The 19,144-nt window shown below is 36.6% G+C and overlaps 1 protein-coding gene across 3 annotated transcripts in view; it reads right to left on the bottom strand.

Moving 5' to 3' along the window:
• The window catches only part of gmeb2 (glucocorticoid modulatory element binding protein 2), a 49,706-nt gene that overhangs the window by 5,549 nt on the left and 25,013 nt on the right, over window positions 1–19,144 (bottom strand). For 2 of the 3 annotated variants that reach the window (XM_028812070.2, XM_028812067.2), the window contains 7 exons: window positions 18,125–18,213; window positions 17,631–17,761; window positions 16,020–16,123; window positions 12,888–13,045; window positions 12,380–12,451; window positions 8,463–8,600; window positions 4,151–4,273 (listed from right to left, as the gene is read on the bottom strand). In XM_028812070.2, the coding sequence (XP_028667903.1) occupies window positions 4,151–4,273; window positions 8,463–8,600; window positions 12,380–12,451; window positions 12,888–13,045; window positions 16,020–16,123; window positions 17,631–17,761; window positions 18,125–18,213 (815 nt within the window). The remainder of the gene's footprint in view (window positions 1–4,150; window positions 4,274–8,462; window positions 8,601–12,379; window positions 12,452–12,887; window positions 13,046–16,019; window positions 16,124–17,630; window positions 17,762–18,124; window positions 18,214–19,144) is intronic. The other variant, XM_028812069.2, reaches the window with a different exon arrangement.

Raw genomic sequence — 19,144 nt, 5'->3', positions numbered from 1 at the left:
TGTACTTATAAGTACAAACAGTTCAACAAGGAGCACTTGATGGACTGATTTAGTGCGTTTATAGTTCTTGGGATGAAACTGTTTCTAAACCGCGTAGTCCTTACAGGGAAGTCTCTAAAGCGTTTTGCTGTGGCTCAGGCAGCGTCTGCTTCATGCTGTGTACTGATAATTCTCTTTCCGATCAGCTGCTGCTGTAATTTCCCACTCAGATACAGTGATATAAATACTCCGAGTGGTGCAGTGAGAGTAATATGGAAAAAGATGATCTGCTGTTACAACCCTTAACGGGAGCAGCTGAAAGAAGAAGATGATGCAGTGAGAGTTACAACGCTATTACACTAATAAACAATATGCAGTTAATTTCAGTGTATTTATAAAGCCGCGCCAGGAATGTGGATCTAAGAAAGAAAGGGTGGCCACACAGGAACAGTAGCACTGCTTTGACGCTGGGTGCCGCCAGTCTGCAAAACCAGGCGGATAAATTGCGTACGCCATGGTATGAGTTACCGTGGAAATGTGCGTGGCTTTACGCCAAGTTTAGGTTTTATACATCGCGATATGAGCGTGGAAACGTTCGTACGCAACATTTCTGTGCGTACGCACCGTTTATACATGAGGCCCCTGATCATTATAAGACACAGGCACTCACAAACCAATGTCAAATTGCCTATTTCCCTGAAAGAAAAAACAATACACTATATACCCAGCAAGAAAGAGCAACTCTAGCCAAAAGCCAAATAATGCTTCAAACCTGTGAACAGCTTTATGAAAGAATTAATATAAAATAAAATGTCTTACTAATAACTTACTAATAACTTACCATTGCGTAAACCACATTTCACCTTAACTTACTGTCTAATGGGCCAATAACAAGATTCTTAAAATTACAGTATTATTAATTTATAGGATGAAATCACAAAAAGGACAATTTCTTGTACAAATTAATGAATGAATTAATTATTAAATAAACTCCTAGAATGGCAGTTTGCAATCATTATTCTGTAACTACAGACTTTTGTTCTAATTAGTTTCACAATAAGCCACTCATTTTACTATGATTGATCTCATTGTTTAACATAAGAATTAGCAGAGCCCACGAAAAAATTCGTAACTTCGGACCACCTTAAATCCCTTCGCACCTCTCCATCAGCCTCTTTTGTCTTCTAAATGTGTCAATAAGCCCAAGCTGCAAGCAGCCTGCTATACCAACCACCCCCCCCCCCCCCCCCCCCCCCCGCCCCCAACTCAGAACGGGCAAGAAGTTCTCCCAGTTCCTGCCTTGATTGATTACTTGGGAGTGAGCTACCCAGAATAGTAAGGGGAAATAATTTGATGTGTGTTTTCTGTCTACAACAATCTATGTAAACACATCATTAAAACAGAAACGTTTCTCAAGTTTTAGTAATAAATAACAAAATGTAGACATCAACACTAGAATTACCGGAGCCTACGAAAAACTCGTAGATCCGTCCCACCTTAAAACGCTTCGCACTTCTCCGTCAGCATCTTTTGTCCTTTAAATGTGTTGATAAGCAGCAAACAGTCTGCTATCACATCCCCCCACCGGTACATAGTTTTCTCAGCTCAAGTCTGCTTACCTACTTGTCAGTTGATTAGAGCTGTATAGAGTGAGAAGTCATGCAAAATGATACCTTTTATAAATACTATATCGTTATTTGGAACACTTGCATTTCATGTGTGTTCCGTGTCTACAACGATCTATGCACAGTAAACACATCGTTAAAACAGAAACGTTTTTCATGTTTTAGTAATAATTGACAAAATGTAGGCATGAAGTGTATAATGTGTGAAGCCTGAATTCCAAATATCTTTATACACTTTCACAAAAGATAAAAATATAACAGAACAAATGCACTTTTTTCTAAGGCTATAACCGAAGAAAAAGAAACCAGGTTAGTGCTGCTTGCTGTCCTGCCTTCTTGGGTAGTATACTGATTAGAGCTGCCGACTCCAACTCATAAGGGGTTCGAGTCTTAACGTCTTCCAAAATAAACTTTCGAGTAGTAAGCTGTTCTTATTGTTAATATTATACAATAAAAGCATACATTTGATTTGCGACTGTAACAGCCGCTGTATATGTATAGTACTTGTCAAAGTTAGCGTCTTTTTTTTTAGTTTTACTTTTACTTATCTTCCTACAGCATAAAGTCAAAAGTATACTGCACAGCTTCCCCTGTTTGATCGTCACGGGCATGCTCACAAATTACACGTGTAATGCCACGAAAATACCTGCTGACACTTTAGTATGCGAGCAATGGTACGAGAATGCAGTTAGACTTTTTTGGGCACATACACCACGCTAGTGTTTAGATCTGGACGGTGTAGCATCGGCAAGCTCTGTAAGCCGTGCTGTTTCTTTGAAGGACAGGTGACTGGCAGGATGACGCCGTACTTTCGCCTTTATGCCTGGTGCAACTGTGTTGTTTTTTTATGTGAGGGGACGTTTCTTGCGGGGATGGCTTCTGTTTTCTCCGATCTGAGTTCACCTCTGTTATAGCGCGTCTTTATTTGAAAACAGCAGTGTCAGATCGGGGCGAGCGTGAACGCTAATTTTGACAAGCACTATAAATTTACAGCGGTTGGTACAGACGTAAACCAAATGTATGTTTTTATTATATAATATTAACAATAATAGCAGCTCTCTACTCAAAACGGCAAACTTGAGAAGCTGCCAGCATCGAACCCAGAAGCTCTACTGTAGAAACGGAACACACATGAAATGTGTGTGTTCCAAATAACGATATATTATTTCACTTCCAGATAATCAAACAAGGCATGAGCTGGGAAAACTTAGTGAACGTTGTGCGACTGTGGGGGATGGAATAGCCGGCTGCTTGCTGGCTCATCTTAATCGGCACATTTAGAAGACAAAAGAGAGGTGAGAACGGTTTTAAGGTGGGCCGGATCTACGAGTTTTTTCATAGACTCTGGTAATTCTAGTGTTAACTGTATAATGTGTGAAGGCTGATGGCCAAATATCAAATAAACACTTTCACTTTTCTGGGAGAACTTCTTGCCCATTCCAGTGCGGGCGGGGGATTGTATAGCAGGCTGCTTGCTGCTGATCAACATATTTAGAAGACAAAAAGACGCTGATGGAGAGGTGAAAAGGGATTTAAGGTGGGCCGGAATTATGAGTTTTTTCATTGGCTCTGGTAATTCCAAGTGTTAAATTTGTTGGAATTTCATTTCTTTCTAATTCTGCATTTAGCCAAAGGGAGTAGTGTGATGTTTACACTCACACATTTTTAACTCGTTTGTCTTTTTCCTATTAATTCTATTTTGTCTGTGGTGTTTATTCCTCTCCTTTAGTTGTAATTAACAATGAACAAAGTGAACAACCAAGGCATACAACACAGAATGATGAAAGGCTTGACACTTGGGGCAATAAGCATTCAATCTCAATCTCTCTCTCTCTCTGCCAGGTTAGACATTAAATTAACTGGTTTGGTTTCAAACTCTCTTCACAATTTTTGATTAAGGTATACACAAGAGTACCTGTGTTATCCAATGCATGTCAAAGGGTTGATGGTTTTCCTTTCTGCTCTTTCATTTTAGAGCCTCCAAATTTTACTACCAAACAATACTTTTTTTGACATTTGATTAAATCCTGGATGTCTTTACTGATGCTCACCAATTTCCAAAAGTACACACTCAATGGTTGAACAACATTCTGCTCAATTCAAGATTGATGCACAGAATATTACTGACCCATAGCCTCCTTCTGTTTACAAAATGTGCAACATGTGTCACCTTACAAAGGCAAACAGTATTAAGGACCTCAGCCATCCTGCATGGTCATTTCCATTGGCTCCGCCATTCTGGCAAATGGCACGGGACCATTAGCATTCACACCAGTAGATTCAGATGGAGATTATAGTTAACATATCATAAGATTAATCAACAGCCACTACCATTGAAAATTGCATGATTGTTTTTTTATATATACAGTACTGCACACATTGTTGTACACAATATATATGAAATACCTGTTGTCTTATTTTGATGGTTGTTGGAACTGTAGTCAGTAGGAGACATGCAAGAAAGATTTTAATTTTTCTGTGTATACATGACAACAAACTTGCACTTGAAGCTCTACAAATAAAAGGTATTTTGACTGTCCACTCACCTGCTATGCTGCGTGTATACTGCTCTCTGTATCGATCCATTTGACTCTTATGGCTTGCTAAAACTTTTTTCACGAGGTCCAGCATCCCAAAATTTTGAACAATGTTGTTTAATAAAACAGCATCTATTGAAAGATAAATATTTTAATAACTTTGGTTTATGTTTTCACTTTACATAAATTGTGTTGCAATCACAAAAAAAGACAAAAATTATACATTATCTCACAAAAGTGAGTACACCCCTCAAATATTTGTAAATATTTTATTATATCTTTTCATGGGACAACACTGAAGATAGGACAGTTTGATACAATGTAGTCAGTGTACAGCTTGTATAACAGTGTAAATTTGCTGTCCCCTCAAAATAACTCAACACACAGCCATTAATGTCTAAACCGCTGGCAACAAATGTAAGTACATCCCTAAGTGAAAAATGTCCAAATCGTGCCCAAAGTGTCAATATTTTGTGTGGTCACCATTATTTTCCAGGACTACCTTAACTCTCTCGGGCATGGAGTTCACTAGAGCTTCACAGGTTGCCACTGGAATCCTCTTCCACTCCTCCATGACGACATCACGGAGCTGGTGGATGTTAGAGACCTTGCGCTTCTCCACCTTCCGTTTGAGGTTGCCCCACAAATGCTCAATAGGGTTTAGGTCTGGAGACATGCTTGGCCAGTCCAGCACTTTTACCCTCAGCTTCTTTAGCAAGGCAGATGTCGTCTTGGAGGTGTGTTTGGGGTTGTTATCATGTTGGAATACTGCCCTGTGGCCCAATTTACGAAGGGAGGGGATCATGCTCTGCTTCAGTATGTCACGGTACATGTTGGCATTCATGGTTCCCTCAATGAACTGTACCTCCCCAGTGCCGGAAGCACTCATGCAGTCCCAAACCATGACACTCCCACCACCATGCTTGACTGTAGGCAAGACACACTTGTCTCTGTACTCCTCATCTGGTTGCTGCCACACACGCTTGACACCATCTCACCAAATAAGTTTATCTTGGTCTCATCAGACCACAGGACATGGTTCCAGTAATCCATGTCCTTAGTCTGCTTGATGCTTGTGCATCATCTTTAGAAGAGGCTTCCTTCTGGGACGACAGCCATGCAGACCAATGTGATGCAGTGTGCGCCGTATGGTCTGAGCACTGACAGACTGACCCCCCTCCCCTTCAACCTCTGCAGCAATGCTGGCAGCACTCATACGTCTATTTTCAAAAGACAAACTCTGGATACAACACTGAGCACGTGCACTCAACTTCTTTGGTCGACCATGGCCTCGCCTGTTCTGAGTGGAACCTGTCCTGTTAAACCGCTGTATGGTCTTGGCCACCATGCTGCAGCTCAGTTTCAGGGTGTTGGCAATCTTCTTATAGCCTAGGCCATCTTTATGTAGAGCAACACTTCTTTTTTTCAGATCCTCAGAGTTCTTAGCCATGAGGTGCCATGTTGAACAGTGACCAGTATGAGAGAGTGTGAGAGCGCTAACACCAAATTTAACACACCGGCTCCCCATTCACACCTGAGACCTTGTAACACTAACGAGTCACATGACACTGGGGAGGGAAAATGGCTAATTGGGCACAATTTGGACATTGTTCACTTAGGGGTGTACTCACTTTTATTGCTAGCGGTTTACACATTAATGGCTGTGTGTTGAGTAATTCTGAGGGGATAGCAATTTTACATTGTTATACAAGCTGTACACTGACTACTTTACATCGTTATCAAAGTGTCATATCTTCAGTGTTGTCCCATGAAAAGATATAATATTTACAAAAATTTGAGGGGTGTACTCACTTTTGTGAGATACTGCAAGTATTACTTTGTAAATTTCAGATCTTATTGAATAGATAGATAGATAGATAGATAGATAGATAGATAGATAGATAGATAGATAGATAGATAGATAGATAGATAGATAGATAGATAGATAGATAGATAGATAGATAGATAGATAGATAGATAGATAGATAGATAGATAGATAGATAGATAGATAGATAGATAGATAGATAGATAGATAGATAGATAGAAAGATAGATAGATAGATAGATAGATACTTTAACACAACTTTTAAGGATGTGTATCTGTCCTTACAATTTGGCAGTGACTGCAAATATGTCTTAACACACACTGCATACTAGAAACTGTTAAAAAACATTACCAAACATCTTGTCTTCTTTAAGTCTTGTTGACTGACTTCATCTGCTTGCTTACTAGACCACCAAAAACTATTAAGATTAGGTAGTTTACTTGCCTATATAATGCCTTGAAAATTCACAAAAAATATGTTATACTGATATACATACAGTATATGAATTCTCAGTCTTGCTTGATTCAATTCAGGGTAATGAAAACAGAACCTATCATGGCAGGACTGGGAAAAAGATTGGAATAAATTTTAGGCAATCTATTTCTGCACTGCAGTATCATATTGAACTAATTAAACTTATGTTTGTCTAAAGTAATGGAACCTCAGTACATGACAACTGCTTTCTAACAGTGTGCAATTTTAAAATGTTATCCACATCGTATATGTATTTGTCTGTCTTCACCATTTTCATTTTCTGTGGTAAGATGTTCACAACAGTCCTTAGTCAACAAAGGAGAGAAATTAAGAGTAGACATCTTACTGAACATTATAAATTGTGCTACACCTTTGTATGTTTGTCTGTTAATAATGCAACATTAGACAAGAGCAAAAATTGCTTCAAGTTTTCACTTCATTCACTGAATGCTATGTTATCATTCTTGACTGTGTTTCCATAATAAAGTAGCTAATGTGGCTGTGATGTTTGATTTTTATCAGTTCAGTGCTATGCAATGACATTAACCACAACTTTCGTCAGATTCAATTAATGCTGTGTTAACATCTACAATGAAATTTTAGTACCGTGACAATAAAGGCATAATTCAGCTCTTACTTCTACATATTTTTAAATTAAAATGTGGATTATTTGTATTTATATGAAGAATACACAAAAATTTATTATTATTTTGAAAGAATTGTTCCTCGCTAGCTCTGGTTTGGTATTGACAGCCATGACAAAGATACTCAGGTTTTTTAATCAAGAATCAGAAGACACTAGAATTGTTGTTAGCTATGCTACCAGTCAAAAGTTTTAGAACATCTCAGTTTTTTCATTTTTTTTATGGAACTACACACAGTTTAATGTCTTAATGTTTCATGAAACCAAAGCATAGAACAAATAAACAATAGCACATAAAAAATTAAGTTAAGGAATTATTAAGTGCACAAAATTTTATTCAAATTTTTTGATTCATTAAAGTAGCCACCTTTTGCTGATATAATCGCCAAATTATGGTAACCCTTCTGATTCAGAATGCCAGTCACTCTGTAAAAGTCAACAATTCTGCATCCAGCACAACAGCAAAAAGATCTCCAGACCATCACACTTCCTCCACACCATGTTTGACAGCTTGTGTCACACACATCCCTTCTCCAACTCGACAGCGTACAAACACCCTGCGTGATGAACTGAAGATTTCCAATTTTAATTAATCAATCCATAAGACTTTCTACCAGTCTGCAGCAGTCCACTGTCAATATTTCAAGGCCTTATTTTGCCCTTATTGTCACTTGCCCTGTCAAATTTGCAACACAAAGTCTCCTCTTCACAGTAGAAACTGAGACTTGCCTTTTCTGACCTCCATTTAGCTGTGCTTGAAGCTGTTTTGCTGTTAGGCACCTATCACGAAAGCTGGTGACCCTCAGAAACTTGTCTCGTCATTGGGTTGTAACTCTGGGTCTGCCAAATCTCTTCCTATCAGAATTTCTTCCAGTTCCAAATTGCCTTTGGATTGTGTAAACACGCTGTACTGACACTTTGATTTATTTATTTTTTTGTAATTTCTCTGAATGAAATTGAATGAAGGGTAATAAAGCTCTGTCTCATTTGATTTAATTGACATTTTCTTGCCATTATCAATGGTATTTAAAACTTTGTAAAGTGTAATATTGTCCAAGAAGTACTTCAGAGGGTATAGTAACAGTCTGTTCCAACTCTGCTTAATTTACTTTAATTGCAGCAGTATGTCTGTAGGTAATAGCCTATTAGTTGTTCCCTGAAGAAGACACATTTGCAATATTCTTTTTTTCAGTTTTTGCTAACTTAAACTTTAAATTAAAACCTCTGGAAGTTTACTGCTTACCTTTTTGCCATTTTAGATCATTCATTGCATTTCAACTGATTACATTTGAAGATAAACTGGAAAAACTTCCACAGCCAAGTGAATACCAAAAAATGTTAGGTATATCTGGTAGAATATTACATCTGTAAAGCTAACCTGTAACATTTAATGGAGGTTGTTGAACTCGATCCTGTAATCCTTTCAAAGTCTCTTTAAGTTCTTTCTGGAATGCATCAATCACTTCATCCAACAATCCTGCATCCTTCAAACCACGCCAAAAAGTAATAGTGTCCTCTGAATAAAAACAAAAAGTGAAGCTAGTTTTTAAGAGAAACAGTCATGCTGTTTAGAGCATTAAAAACAAAATGGCTTATAAAAGAGGATTAAAGATAAAATATCGAATAAAAAAACATTTCATTCTGTTTATACAAAATACAATTTATTAATAACCATACTTTTAAATATGAAGAACAAAACTTTAATAATACAATAAAAAGATTTTAAATTTTAACATTATTATTTTAAAATAATTTGCCACGGGAACTATTATTTGTGCTATTGTTAATCTTATAAAACAAATGATCAGCAAGGAAAGCAGCGGACTAAATGGAATAAAAATGTGAATCAGGTAGTGAGATCAAAACCATATTTTTTCCCCTTCACAGAATTTACTTTCAGTCTTACAATGCTAAACTGTAACACTTACAGAATGAACTACGACTATAAAGAAGATCTGTAACTTCCATTTTGATTTCACAAAATTTCAAAAGTTTGTATATATATATATATATATACAGTGCATCCGGAAAGCATTCACAGCACATCACTTTTTCCACATTTTGTTATGTTACAGCCTTATTCCAAAATGGATTAAAGACCTTAAAATGGCTGTGCACAGACGCTTCCCATCCAACCTGATGGAGCTTGAGAGGTGCTGCAAAGAGGAATGGGCGAAAATGGCCAAGGATAGGTATGCCAAGCTTGTGGCATCATATTCAAAAAGACTTGAGGCTGTAATTGCTGCCAAAGGTGCATCGACAAAGTATTGTGCAAAGGCTGTGAATACTTATGTACATGTGATTTCTCAGTTTTTTTATTTTTAATAAATTTGCAAAAACCTCAAGGAAATTTTTTTCACGTTGTCATATCTATCTATCTATCTATCTATCTATTATGGGGTATTGTGTGCAGAATTCTGAGGAAAAAAAGGAATTTATCCATTTTGGAATAAGGCTGGAACATAACAAAATGTGGAAAAGTGATGCGCTGTGAATACTTTCCAGATGCACTGTATATTATATTATATCTATCTATATATATATAATTAGTAATCCCTCGCTATATCGCGCTTTGACTTTCGCAGCTTCACTCTATCGCGGATTTTATATGTAAGCATATCTAAATATATAACGAGGATTTTTCGCTTCTTTGCGGGTTTCTGCAGACAATGGGTCTTTTTACTTCTGGTACTTGCTTCCTCGGTTGGTTTGCCCAGTTGATTTCATACAATGGACGCTATTGGCGGATGTCTGAGAAGCTACCCAATCAGAGCACGCAGTTAAGTTCCTGTATGCTGATTGGCTCGGCGACGGAGCGGCAAATTCAATTCCGCTGCATTAACCAGGAAGTCTCATCTTGCTCATTCAGCATCAACGTGTTTCGCTGTGTAAAGAGTTAACTTTTGTGCTCTTTTGTGTTTTATCTTTGTGCATAGTCAAGCCCTTTGTTATTGCTCCAAAACGATCTGCTCCTGCTTCAGGGGCCGTGCCCTAGCGCCAATGGAAGATGCTAACAATTGCCGAAAAGGTAAAAGTTTTGGATATGCTGAAGGAAGAGAACAGCTTCACCATTGTAGGACGCCATAATGGCATCAATGAGTCCACGATTCTTTTTATTTAAAAAGGAGGAAAAGAACACAAGATCTACGGCCGCAGTGTCCTTTAACCAGGGCGCAAAATGAGTTGTAAGTGAATGTAATAAGGCGGTAGTCCAGATGGAATTTGCTTTAGGGATTTGGATTGAAGACTGCCGGAAGAAGAACAACGGCAGTGCTATAAAGTTGCCTAAAGAGGCTCCTTTAGAAGAACTGTAACGCTCTCCTTTGTGCAGTAAAATTAAACTCATCGTTATCGGACAAGTCGTCATGTCATTGTTGGTGAGTAACCATAATTAATTTTCTACGTACAGTACTTTGTACATGTACATACGTTTAGTGTAACTGTACACACATTTTATACAATTTTTCTTGTACTGTACGAATTTATTGCTGGTGGCCGATTGTAATGGCTGTAACATATGTGATATTGGAAACGCTCGATATCTTTAAAATAATATTTAGGTTTTACTGTATATAAACAGTGTGTTTACATACATAATTTCAAAGAATCTTACCTAATATCTAAGAGAATACAAAGGGTTTATGCTGTATAACTGTGCGGGAAATGTTTATAAGAGTGTGGGAGAGTTTATAAGGGCTTAGAATATATAAAAATAACCATATAAACATATGGTTTTTACTTCGCAGATTTTCACCCTTCGCAGGGGGTTCTGGAACGCAACCCCCGCGATCGAGGAGGGATCACTGTGTGTGTGTGTATATTATATATATATATATATAATTAACACACACACACACACACACACACACACACACACACGCACACACACGCACACACACGCACACACACGCACACACACTTATAAGCCAAAAAATTACTACACTCTTATATGAAGTAAATGATATCGGCTGTTCCATAACAATGGCAAATATCAAGGTCAGGGATATATTAAACCAAAAGTTGACATTACATACTATTAGAAGATATGTTAAAATGATTTGGGCAGGTATGTAGACCCATGTGACCTTGCTAAGGGCCAAATCATTATAACCAAATGATTGACGAACCTCACTTTCTGTTCAATCATGTGGATGGCCGCATACAAGTAGGTCATTTACCTGGAGAAGAGCTTGCACCAGGATGCACTGTAGGAAAAAGAAAAGCCAGTGGATGGAATATGATGCTTTGGGCAATGTCCTGCTTGGTAACCTGGGTCTTGCATTCATTTGGACATTAGTTTGATGAGAATCACCTATATAAACATCATTGCAGACAGATACACCTCTTCATGGCAACGATATTCAGCATATTAAGAAACACAATGAAGATTTCAAGATGTTGCCTTGGCCTCCAAACTCCCCAGATCTCAATCCCATTGAACATCTCTGGGATATGTTAGAATAACAAGTCCGATCTGCAACAGCTCCACCTCTCAAGTTACAGGAGTTAGATCTGCTGTTAATGCCCTGGTACCGGACACCTCAGGACATCTTCAGAGGTCTTGTACAGTACATGCCTTGGTAGGAAGGAGCTGTTTTGGTGTCACATGGAGAAGCAATGGGATATTAGGCAGGTAGTAATAAGGTTTTGGATCATTGGTGTAATTAAAAATTTACTATCTCATCCTAATACTACAATATAAGCTTGTTAATTTCTAAGCTAGTTAGCACAAATGTTATTACCTATGAAGTATCAACATACAAATAAGGCATGTTTTTGTTTTCTAATATGGATATATACTTCATAAAATTAATATATAGAGTGATGGGGAGACCATTTCTTGGAGGCTTCAAAGAAAGGTTAGCACTAAGTAGCAACTCACATTATTTCAGAAATTGTTTAATTTACTTTCAACTAAGAGTCATAATATACAACAACTACTGTCTCTAAACAATCTGTGTTTACACTATTCACACTCTGTGTTTATACTTTTCACACTATTGTAAGTCACTGAAAACATTTCACTAGGTAAAAGAAACCGCAAGCTTCACTATTGAGAAAATATTCTTTTTGTCATTTTCATATAATTTATTTTCACTTTAATAGAATCTGAGTTGGATTTTAAAGCATTGCATAGATCAGAGTGCCTTTTCAAAAATGTTCCGTAGTCCCTGGTGAATTCAAAATCTACATGAATTTAAAATTTGCAAACAGGGTGTAAAAAGAAAGGTTACATTACTGAATGGCTAGACCTTTTCTTTAAAAAGAACAAAAATATCTTTACGACTTATCTACCTCCAATTGTAGTTATCCACTCCGTGCTATCTTCTGAAGTTTCTACAGTAAATGCAGCTGGTGATCCATTTACTGAAATTTGAAAAAGACTTTTTCAATACAATAGTAGTAAGATGCTTAGAATAAATAGGTCCCTAAGTTAGCAACAAGCAAAAAAAGTAAATATGGTAATTCTGACTCTAATTTATTATGATGGGAAATAAATTTCACTTCAAATTTACGAAGAAGACTGTTAACATACTGGAATAATGTCATTGACAGGCCACAAATATGGAAAGACCAGGGTGATCCTTAGATAAAGTATCATTGCCCACAAACACGTCTTTCAAGAAAAAAAAATGTACATACTGTAAGTGTTAAATAACTACAAAAGCTGCATGGACTGAACAGTTTCCACTTCTTTATGATTTTGCAACTTTTATTTATGTTCCAAAGAAGGGTAACCAAATAGGAACACTAATTAAACCAAAAAAATGTTTTAAGCAAAGAATGTCTGAAACGTCCTTACCATCAGCTGAGGCAGGGGTGATGGGAATGAATTCTGTTGACTGCTGACTGGTAAAAGAAGCTCTGTTGCCAACAAGATCTATTTTAGTGCTGCGACAAGTATTGGAGCAAATTTTGGAATGCTGGTAGAAATCAAGTTCACCTGTATCCATTATTTTCCTAAATATAGAGGAACTGATCATTTAGTAATTATAAAGATCATTAAGAGTTTATAATTCATTCCTGAAATATATGAACCATCAAAAGACCAACAAGTTATATCTTTTGTTAGCAAAAAAAAAATATTGCATCATTTAATTTTTAATATATACTGAGGCCAGATTATATAAACAATGAGAAGAAAATGTTAACTATTACAGCAAGCTATGTGTTCATATACTAGGGCCACTGAACCCCGTCTTTTTCTGTAAAAAAAACATTTGGATCTTTGGAGCAATGAAGCATTTCATCTTATTTCCAGAAACCATACTTTTTTTTTAAAATCCATCAATAATATGTTATCATAGAGCAGAGGTCACCAAGTTCTGGCCTGGAGTGTCACACTGGATGCAGGATTTTGTTCCAAACCATTTTTTTTTAATTAGAAGCTCAAGTATTGCTGTTGAAGCTATTACTGCTCAATCAATGTTATTGTTCTTTGTTTTAGTTAACTAACTTGTTAAAATTTCCAACACTTAATTGCTTTTTTTTGAGTATTCAACAGTCACACTCACAGTTTTTAATTAACTTGTTGTTAGTGACGAGCAAAATGATCGGCATGGAACTAAATTTGCAGTGAAGAAAAAAAAATTTATATATATATATATTATATATATATATCCATGAAATAAATGATGCTCAGCATAATTGGCATATTAAGCACATATATTTTCATTCCATCTACAAACTCTATATCCATGGGCAAAAGTATTGGAAACTTTTTTCTTGTGTAAAGTGTGCAAGGGGGTTGTTTCAGCACCACAGATTCCTGAAGGGCATGCTGGGAGCTGGAGTTTAGAGCAGCCCTGTTGGGTTCCGTTGGCATCCCCAGGGGGTGCTGCAGGTATAGATGAGCCCTTTGGGACACCTCTTCCGCCACACCCAGAAGTGATGCTGGAAGAAGGTTGTGGAGTAACTGGGGAAGTGCCCTATGAAAGAAGCCAGCTGGCACTACTCGAGGAGTCAAAGGTGGACAAAGCTTGCTGGAAGAGGAGTGGAGGAAAAGAGAGAAAGAAAGGACTGTGTGTTGTGCTTGGTGCAGTGTATTGTGCTGCTGTGGGGGAGCAAGGAAAAAGCACTTCCCCCACTATAATAAACATGTGCTGTGCTTGAACATGTGTCTCTTCCTGTCTTATGTTGGGGTGGGGGCAGCTGGAGCTACCCGTTTCCACAATGTGTACTTTCTTTCAAGGAAAGAATCATAATCAAAAATCAAATACATTAAGATGCTGTTGCGAAGGTAAAAAAAAAAAATAAATAAAAAAAAGGCAGCACAGAGGATGGTATATGAGACCTATAAAATGTGTTGCGTCATTACGATGGAGAAAATGCGAAGCTTGTTTTGCATATGTGAGAAATAGATGAAGAAAAGCACCACAAATACATTTGCATGTCAGCATTTAAGTTTGTTGATTTGCTTCACTGTATCATACTCTGCAAAGCTGCTTGCTATCACATGTTGAAAGTAAACAGACTCTGACATTATGTTCCAACTTGAACACACTGCGCCTCCCAATTTTTTGTTGGTACTGCAACGCATGCACATGTCGCATTCATTTCTGAGGACATGCTCAGAGGACGTGTTAAATGAATGCTGGGAACATGTAACAGCCATGATGCATGTGCGTACTCAGTGAGCGTGAAGTATAAATTGACCCTTAGGATGTACCGAGCTCAAGTCTGTTATGATTTCTGTAACCCAACAGATGTCGCTGTTTTCAAAGCTTTGGATCTTTTTTCAGCACAATGAGGAAGCAGCTTGAGAAGCTTCAAATGACTTCATGTGCCCATCACTAGCAAACCCAGATACCAGGAAGTGACAGGCACTGACCTTTATACTGTTGACATGTTGGTGCCACAAGTCACAACCTCCAATCATCCCATGTTGGCAAACACCTTAGCAACAACATACAGAGATTGTGGCACTCTAAAAAAGAGAGATGGCAACACAAAAGACAAACCAAAATCAACATTGCCAAATCTCACTGCAAAAAAAATTCTCTGATCTTCAAAATCCCTAATGGAATTTTTTTTTAAAAAAAGAGTAAAAACAAAAGGAAAAACTAAACATGAAACCCAATCACAACAAAACTAAACTTGGTTATTTTGCTCAGCACTCCTTCTTTCTATCTTAACCAGAGACGGACCTGACAAATGAACCAGAAGCTCACCTTCCAACTTGGTCTCAATTACGCCTATACAGTATGTGTGTTCATGGAGTTTTTTTTTTTGTTTTTTTTTAATTTTCAAATATCTGGAAAGAAATAGAAGAGAAAATATGCATGGCTGAGAATTACTAATTTGCTCCAGGCCACAAATCATGTGGATGATATCCTCAGAATGGAAAAACCTACAATATAAAACTTACGTAGCAAAACAAAAGCCTTACAATTAAATATGTTTTTTATCAGCAGGGACTGGCTAATAATTATAACACAGGATTGGAACAAAAATGTGCAAGCACTGTGGCCCTCCAGGACCGAATTTCAGAACTCTGGCCACAATAACAAATTATTGCTTTATTAAAAAAGTATTGTTTCTGGAAACAGATGTGATGCTTTATTGCTATTGCTCTAATGATTCATTTACAATTGTACAAATTTAGCTTTTAATTAATTTGTAACAAACATATTAATATTCAAAATATTAACAGTTATGTACTATCCTTCAATAGTTGTAACTAAATAAAACTTATTATAATTTGATTAGTGCTATATGGCTGTACTTCAATAATCATAAAATATTTGTAAATACCAAAATTGACACTGTAGTTTATATTAACAACTAAAGAAATATGCAATTTAACCTTAATATATTTCAATGAGAAATAATAAAAATAAATAAACAAAATAACATTCATAAGCAAATTCCATACCATGATCATACTGTACTTTTTTCAAATATTTTATTATTATGTCATATCCAGTGTATATACCTTAACATGATACCATTCAGGCGAATTGCTCTCTTCCAGTCTTTCAAAGTAGACTTTCCTGCTAAATGAACAAATTCTTTTGGACTGATAATATGTTCATTATACTGAAAGAAACAAATATTTAAAATAACTTAAATGTGATATCATGTGCAGCAGTGGAACACAATTCAGAAGGAAAGACAATTCTTAAAATTACAAACAATTTGAAATATTAGAAAGCAACAGATAGTTATCGCTTGATACATCATAGACACTCTCCAGTGGATAATGCTCAGACTGAATATTATTACCTATAAAGTATCAACATACAAATAAGGCATGTTTTTGTTTTCTAATATGGATATATACTTCATAAAACTCCTGCATGGAGTTTGCTAAAAGACACCTGAAGGACTCTGAGATGGTGAGAAATAAGATTCTCTGGTCTGATGAGACCAAGATAGAACTTTTTGGCCTTAATTCTAAGCGGTATGTGTGGAGACAACCAGGCACTGCTCATCACTTGTCCAATACAGTCCCCACAGTGAAGCATGGCGGTGGCAGCATCATGCTGTGGGGGTGTTTTTCAGCTGCAGGGACTGGACGACTGGTTGCAATCGAGGGAAAGATGAATGCGGCCAAGTACAGGGATATCCTGGACAAAAACCTTCTCCAGAGTGCTAAGGACCTCAGACTGGGCCGAAGGTTTACCTTCCAACAAGAAAACGACCCTAAGCACACAGCTAAAATAACGAAGGAGTGGCTTCACAACAACTCTGTGACTGTTCTTGAATGGCCCAGCCAGAGACCTGACTTAAACCCAATTGAGCATCTCTGGAGAGACCTAAAAATGGCTGTCCACCAACGTTTACCATCCAACCTGACAGAACTGGAGAGGATCTGCAAGGAGGAATGGCAGAGGATCCCCAAATCCAGGTGTGAAAAACTTGTTGCATCTTTCCCAAGAAGACTCATGGCTGTATTAGCTCAAAAGGGTGCTTCTACTAAATACTGAGCAAAGGGTCTGAATACTTAGGACCATGTGATATTTCAGTTTTTCTTTTTTAATAAATCTGTAACAATTTCAAAAATTCTTTTTTTTTGTCTGTCAATATGGGGTGCTGTGTGTACATTAATGAGGGAAAAAATTAATTTAAATGATTTTAGCAAATGGCTGCAATATGACAAAGAGTGAAAAATTGAAGGGGGTCTGAATACTTTCCGTACCCACTGTATATACATATGACATAACATTTAAAAGCATATCTGTCAACCTCATTGCTTTGCAAAACATTCAGTCGTAAATTTTCATGAAATCCCATTTTTATATTACAAGCACATGATGCAGAAACATTTCTCTGCAGCATTAAGTTGGCAATTAAGTCAAAATGCATGCCCTTCACGCATGACAAAAACATACCTAATGTAGAAAGTTCACGTTCAAAATAAATAAGGATGAGAACCAAACAAGGGTTCTTTGTAACTTTTAAGAATGAAACATCACATATTACCCTAGTGTGTCTCTTATTAAACTGTAAGGTTAAAAAAACTGCATACAAAATAAAAACAAGAAAAGTAATTGTCAGCATTGACTTAAAAAATGTGCACAAAGATTACAAATGATATACAAACCTGTACACATTTGATGTTAATCCCTGGACAAACAAACTTCCTCCATATTAAATTGGCTTTGCTGTCTCCACATGTTATAGGATAAATAATTTCAGGTTCAATGTTTTCAACTTCTTCTGATAACTTTACTGCTGCCAATACAGGAAATAAAAATAGTGGTAATTCTTTGTACATAAAAGGCATCTTTGCTTGACCTAAGAGTTTCAGTAAAAAACATCTTCTATACAGCTTAATTTCATAGGTATGTCTTAATGTACAATTATACTTCACCAATTACAGTATTTAAATATGTGAATGATATTACATATACAGTATAAAGTATATTGTACTGATAGCTTAGAAAAGTTTTTAGGTTTTATTCATGAGAGTTAACTTATCACAAAAAGAAGAATCATATGGACAATTAACTGCATTTTATATATATAATAATGAAAATCTAATTTACAAAAAAGTAAAATTTACATCATTAAACCCATTTACCAATTTCTGCATACCTAGTAGTGCTTCTTTCTCTATTAGAGAAGTAGTTGTGAAAGTAGCAGTTTCAGTCACAGTCTCGGCACAATCCTCACCCATACTTTCACTGTATTGAATAAATCAAAATAAGAGTTATCATGAAAGAAAAAGCATAATTTGTATCTGGTGCTAAGGTAAATTATAGCTAGCAGAACAGTTTCAGAATGCATCACAAACAGTTAAATTACTAACTCACTGGCATATGTCATAATGGTATTGTATTTCTCAAACCCACAAATATTTTGTGACCATTTTTAAGGCTATTATTATTATTCCTGCGACCTTTAAACAAATATATCAAACACGATACCTTTAGCCGTATGCTTGTCATGTATAAATGATGGATTAGCCTGTCCATATGCAGAAAATATGGTCACTTTTACCTCTTTTTGCTTAAATCACATAATGCATTTAGCTTCTGACAGTCTACAAATCAAATCTAAAAAAATTACAATTTTTATTGTAAAAGTTGTTTTTTTTTCCTCTATACAACAACTACAGTATGTAGTGTCACTTATAGTGGCTGTATGTGCAATTTTGCAAATTTTATTAGCACCCAGATCTGCAGAATGCTGGATAGGACTTTCTAAAAAGGCCCATTTTAAGGAAGCAATGATAAATTTCACCTACAGTTAGGTCCATAAATATTTGGACAAAGACAACTTTTTTCTAATTTTGGTTCTGTACATTACCACAATGAATTTTAAATTAAACATCTCAGATGCAGTTGAAGTGCAGACTTTCAGCTTTTATTCAGTATGTTGAACAAAAAGATTGCATAAAAATGTGAGGGAACTAAAGCATTTTTTTTAACACATCCCTTTATTTCAAAGGCTCAAAAGTAACTGGACAAATTAAATAACTGGAAATAAAATGTTCATTACTAATACTTGGTTGAAAACCCTTTGCTGGCAATGACAGCCTGAAGTCTTGAACTCATGGACATCACCAGATGCTGGGTTTCCTCCTTTTTAATGCTCTGCCAGGCCTTTACTGCA

Source organism: Erpetoichthys calabaricus, chromosome 10, assembly GCF_900747795.2.
Source record: "Erpetoichthys calabaricus chromosome 10, fErpCal1.3, whole genome shotgun sequence".
Lineage (NCBI taxonomy): Eukaryota > Metazoa > Chordata > Cladistia > Polypteriformes > Polypteridae > Erpetoichthys > Erpetoichthys calabaricus.
This window is presented reverse-complemented; position numbering and strand designations above follow the sequence as displayed.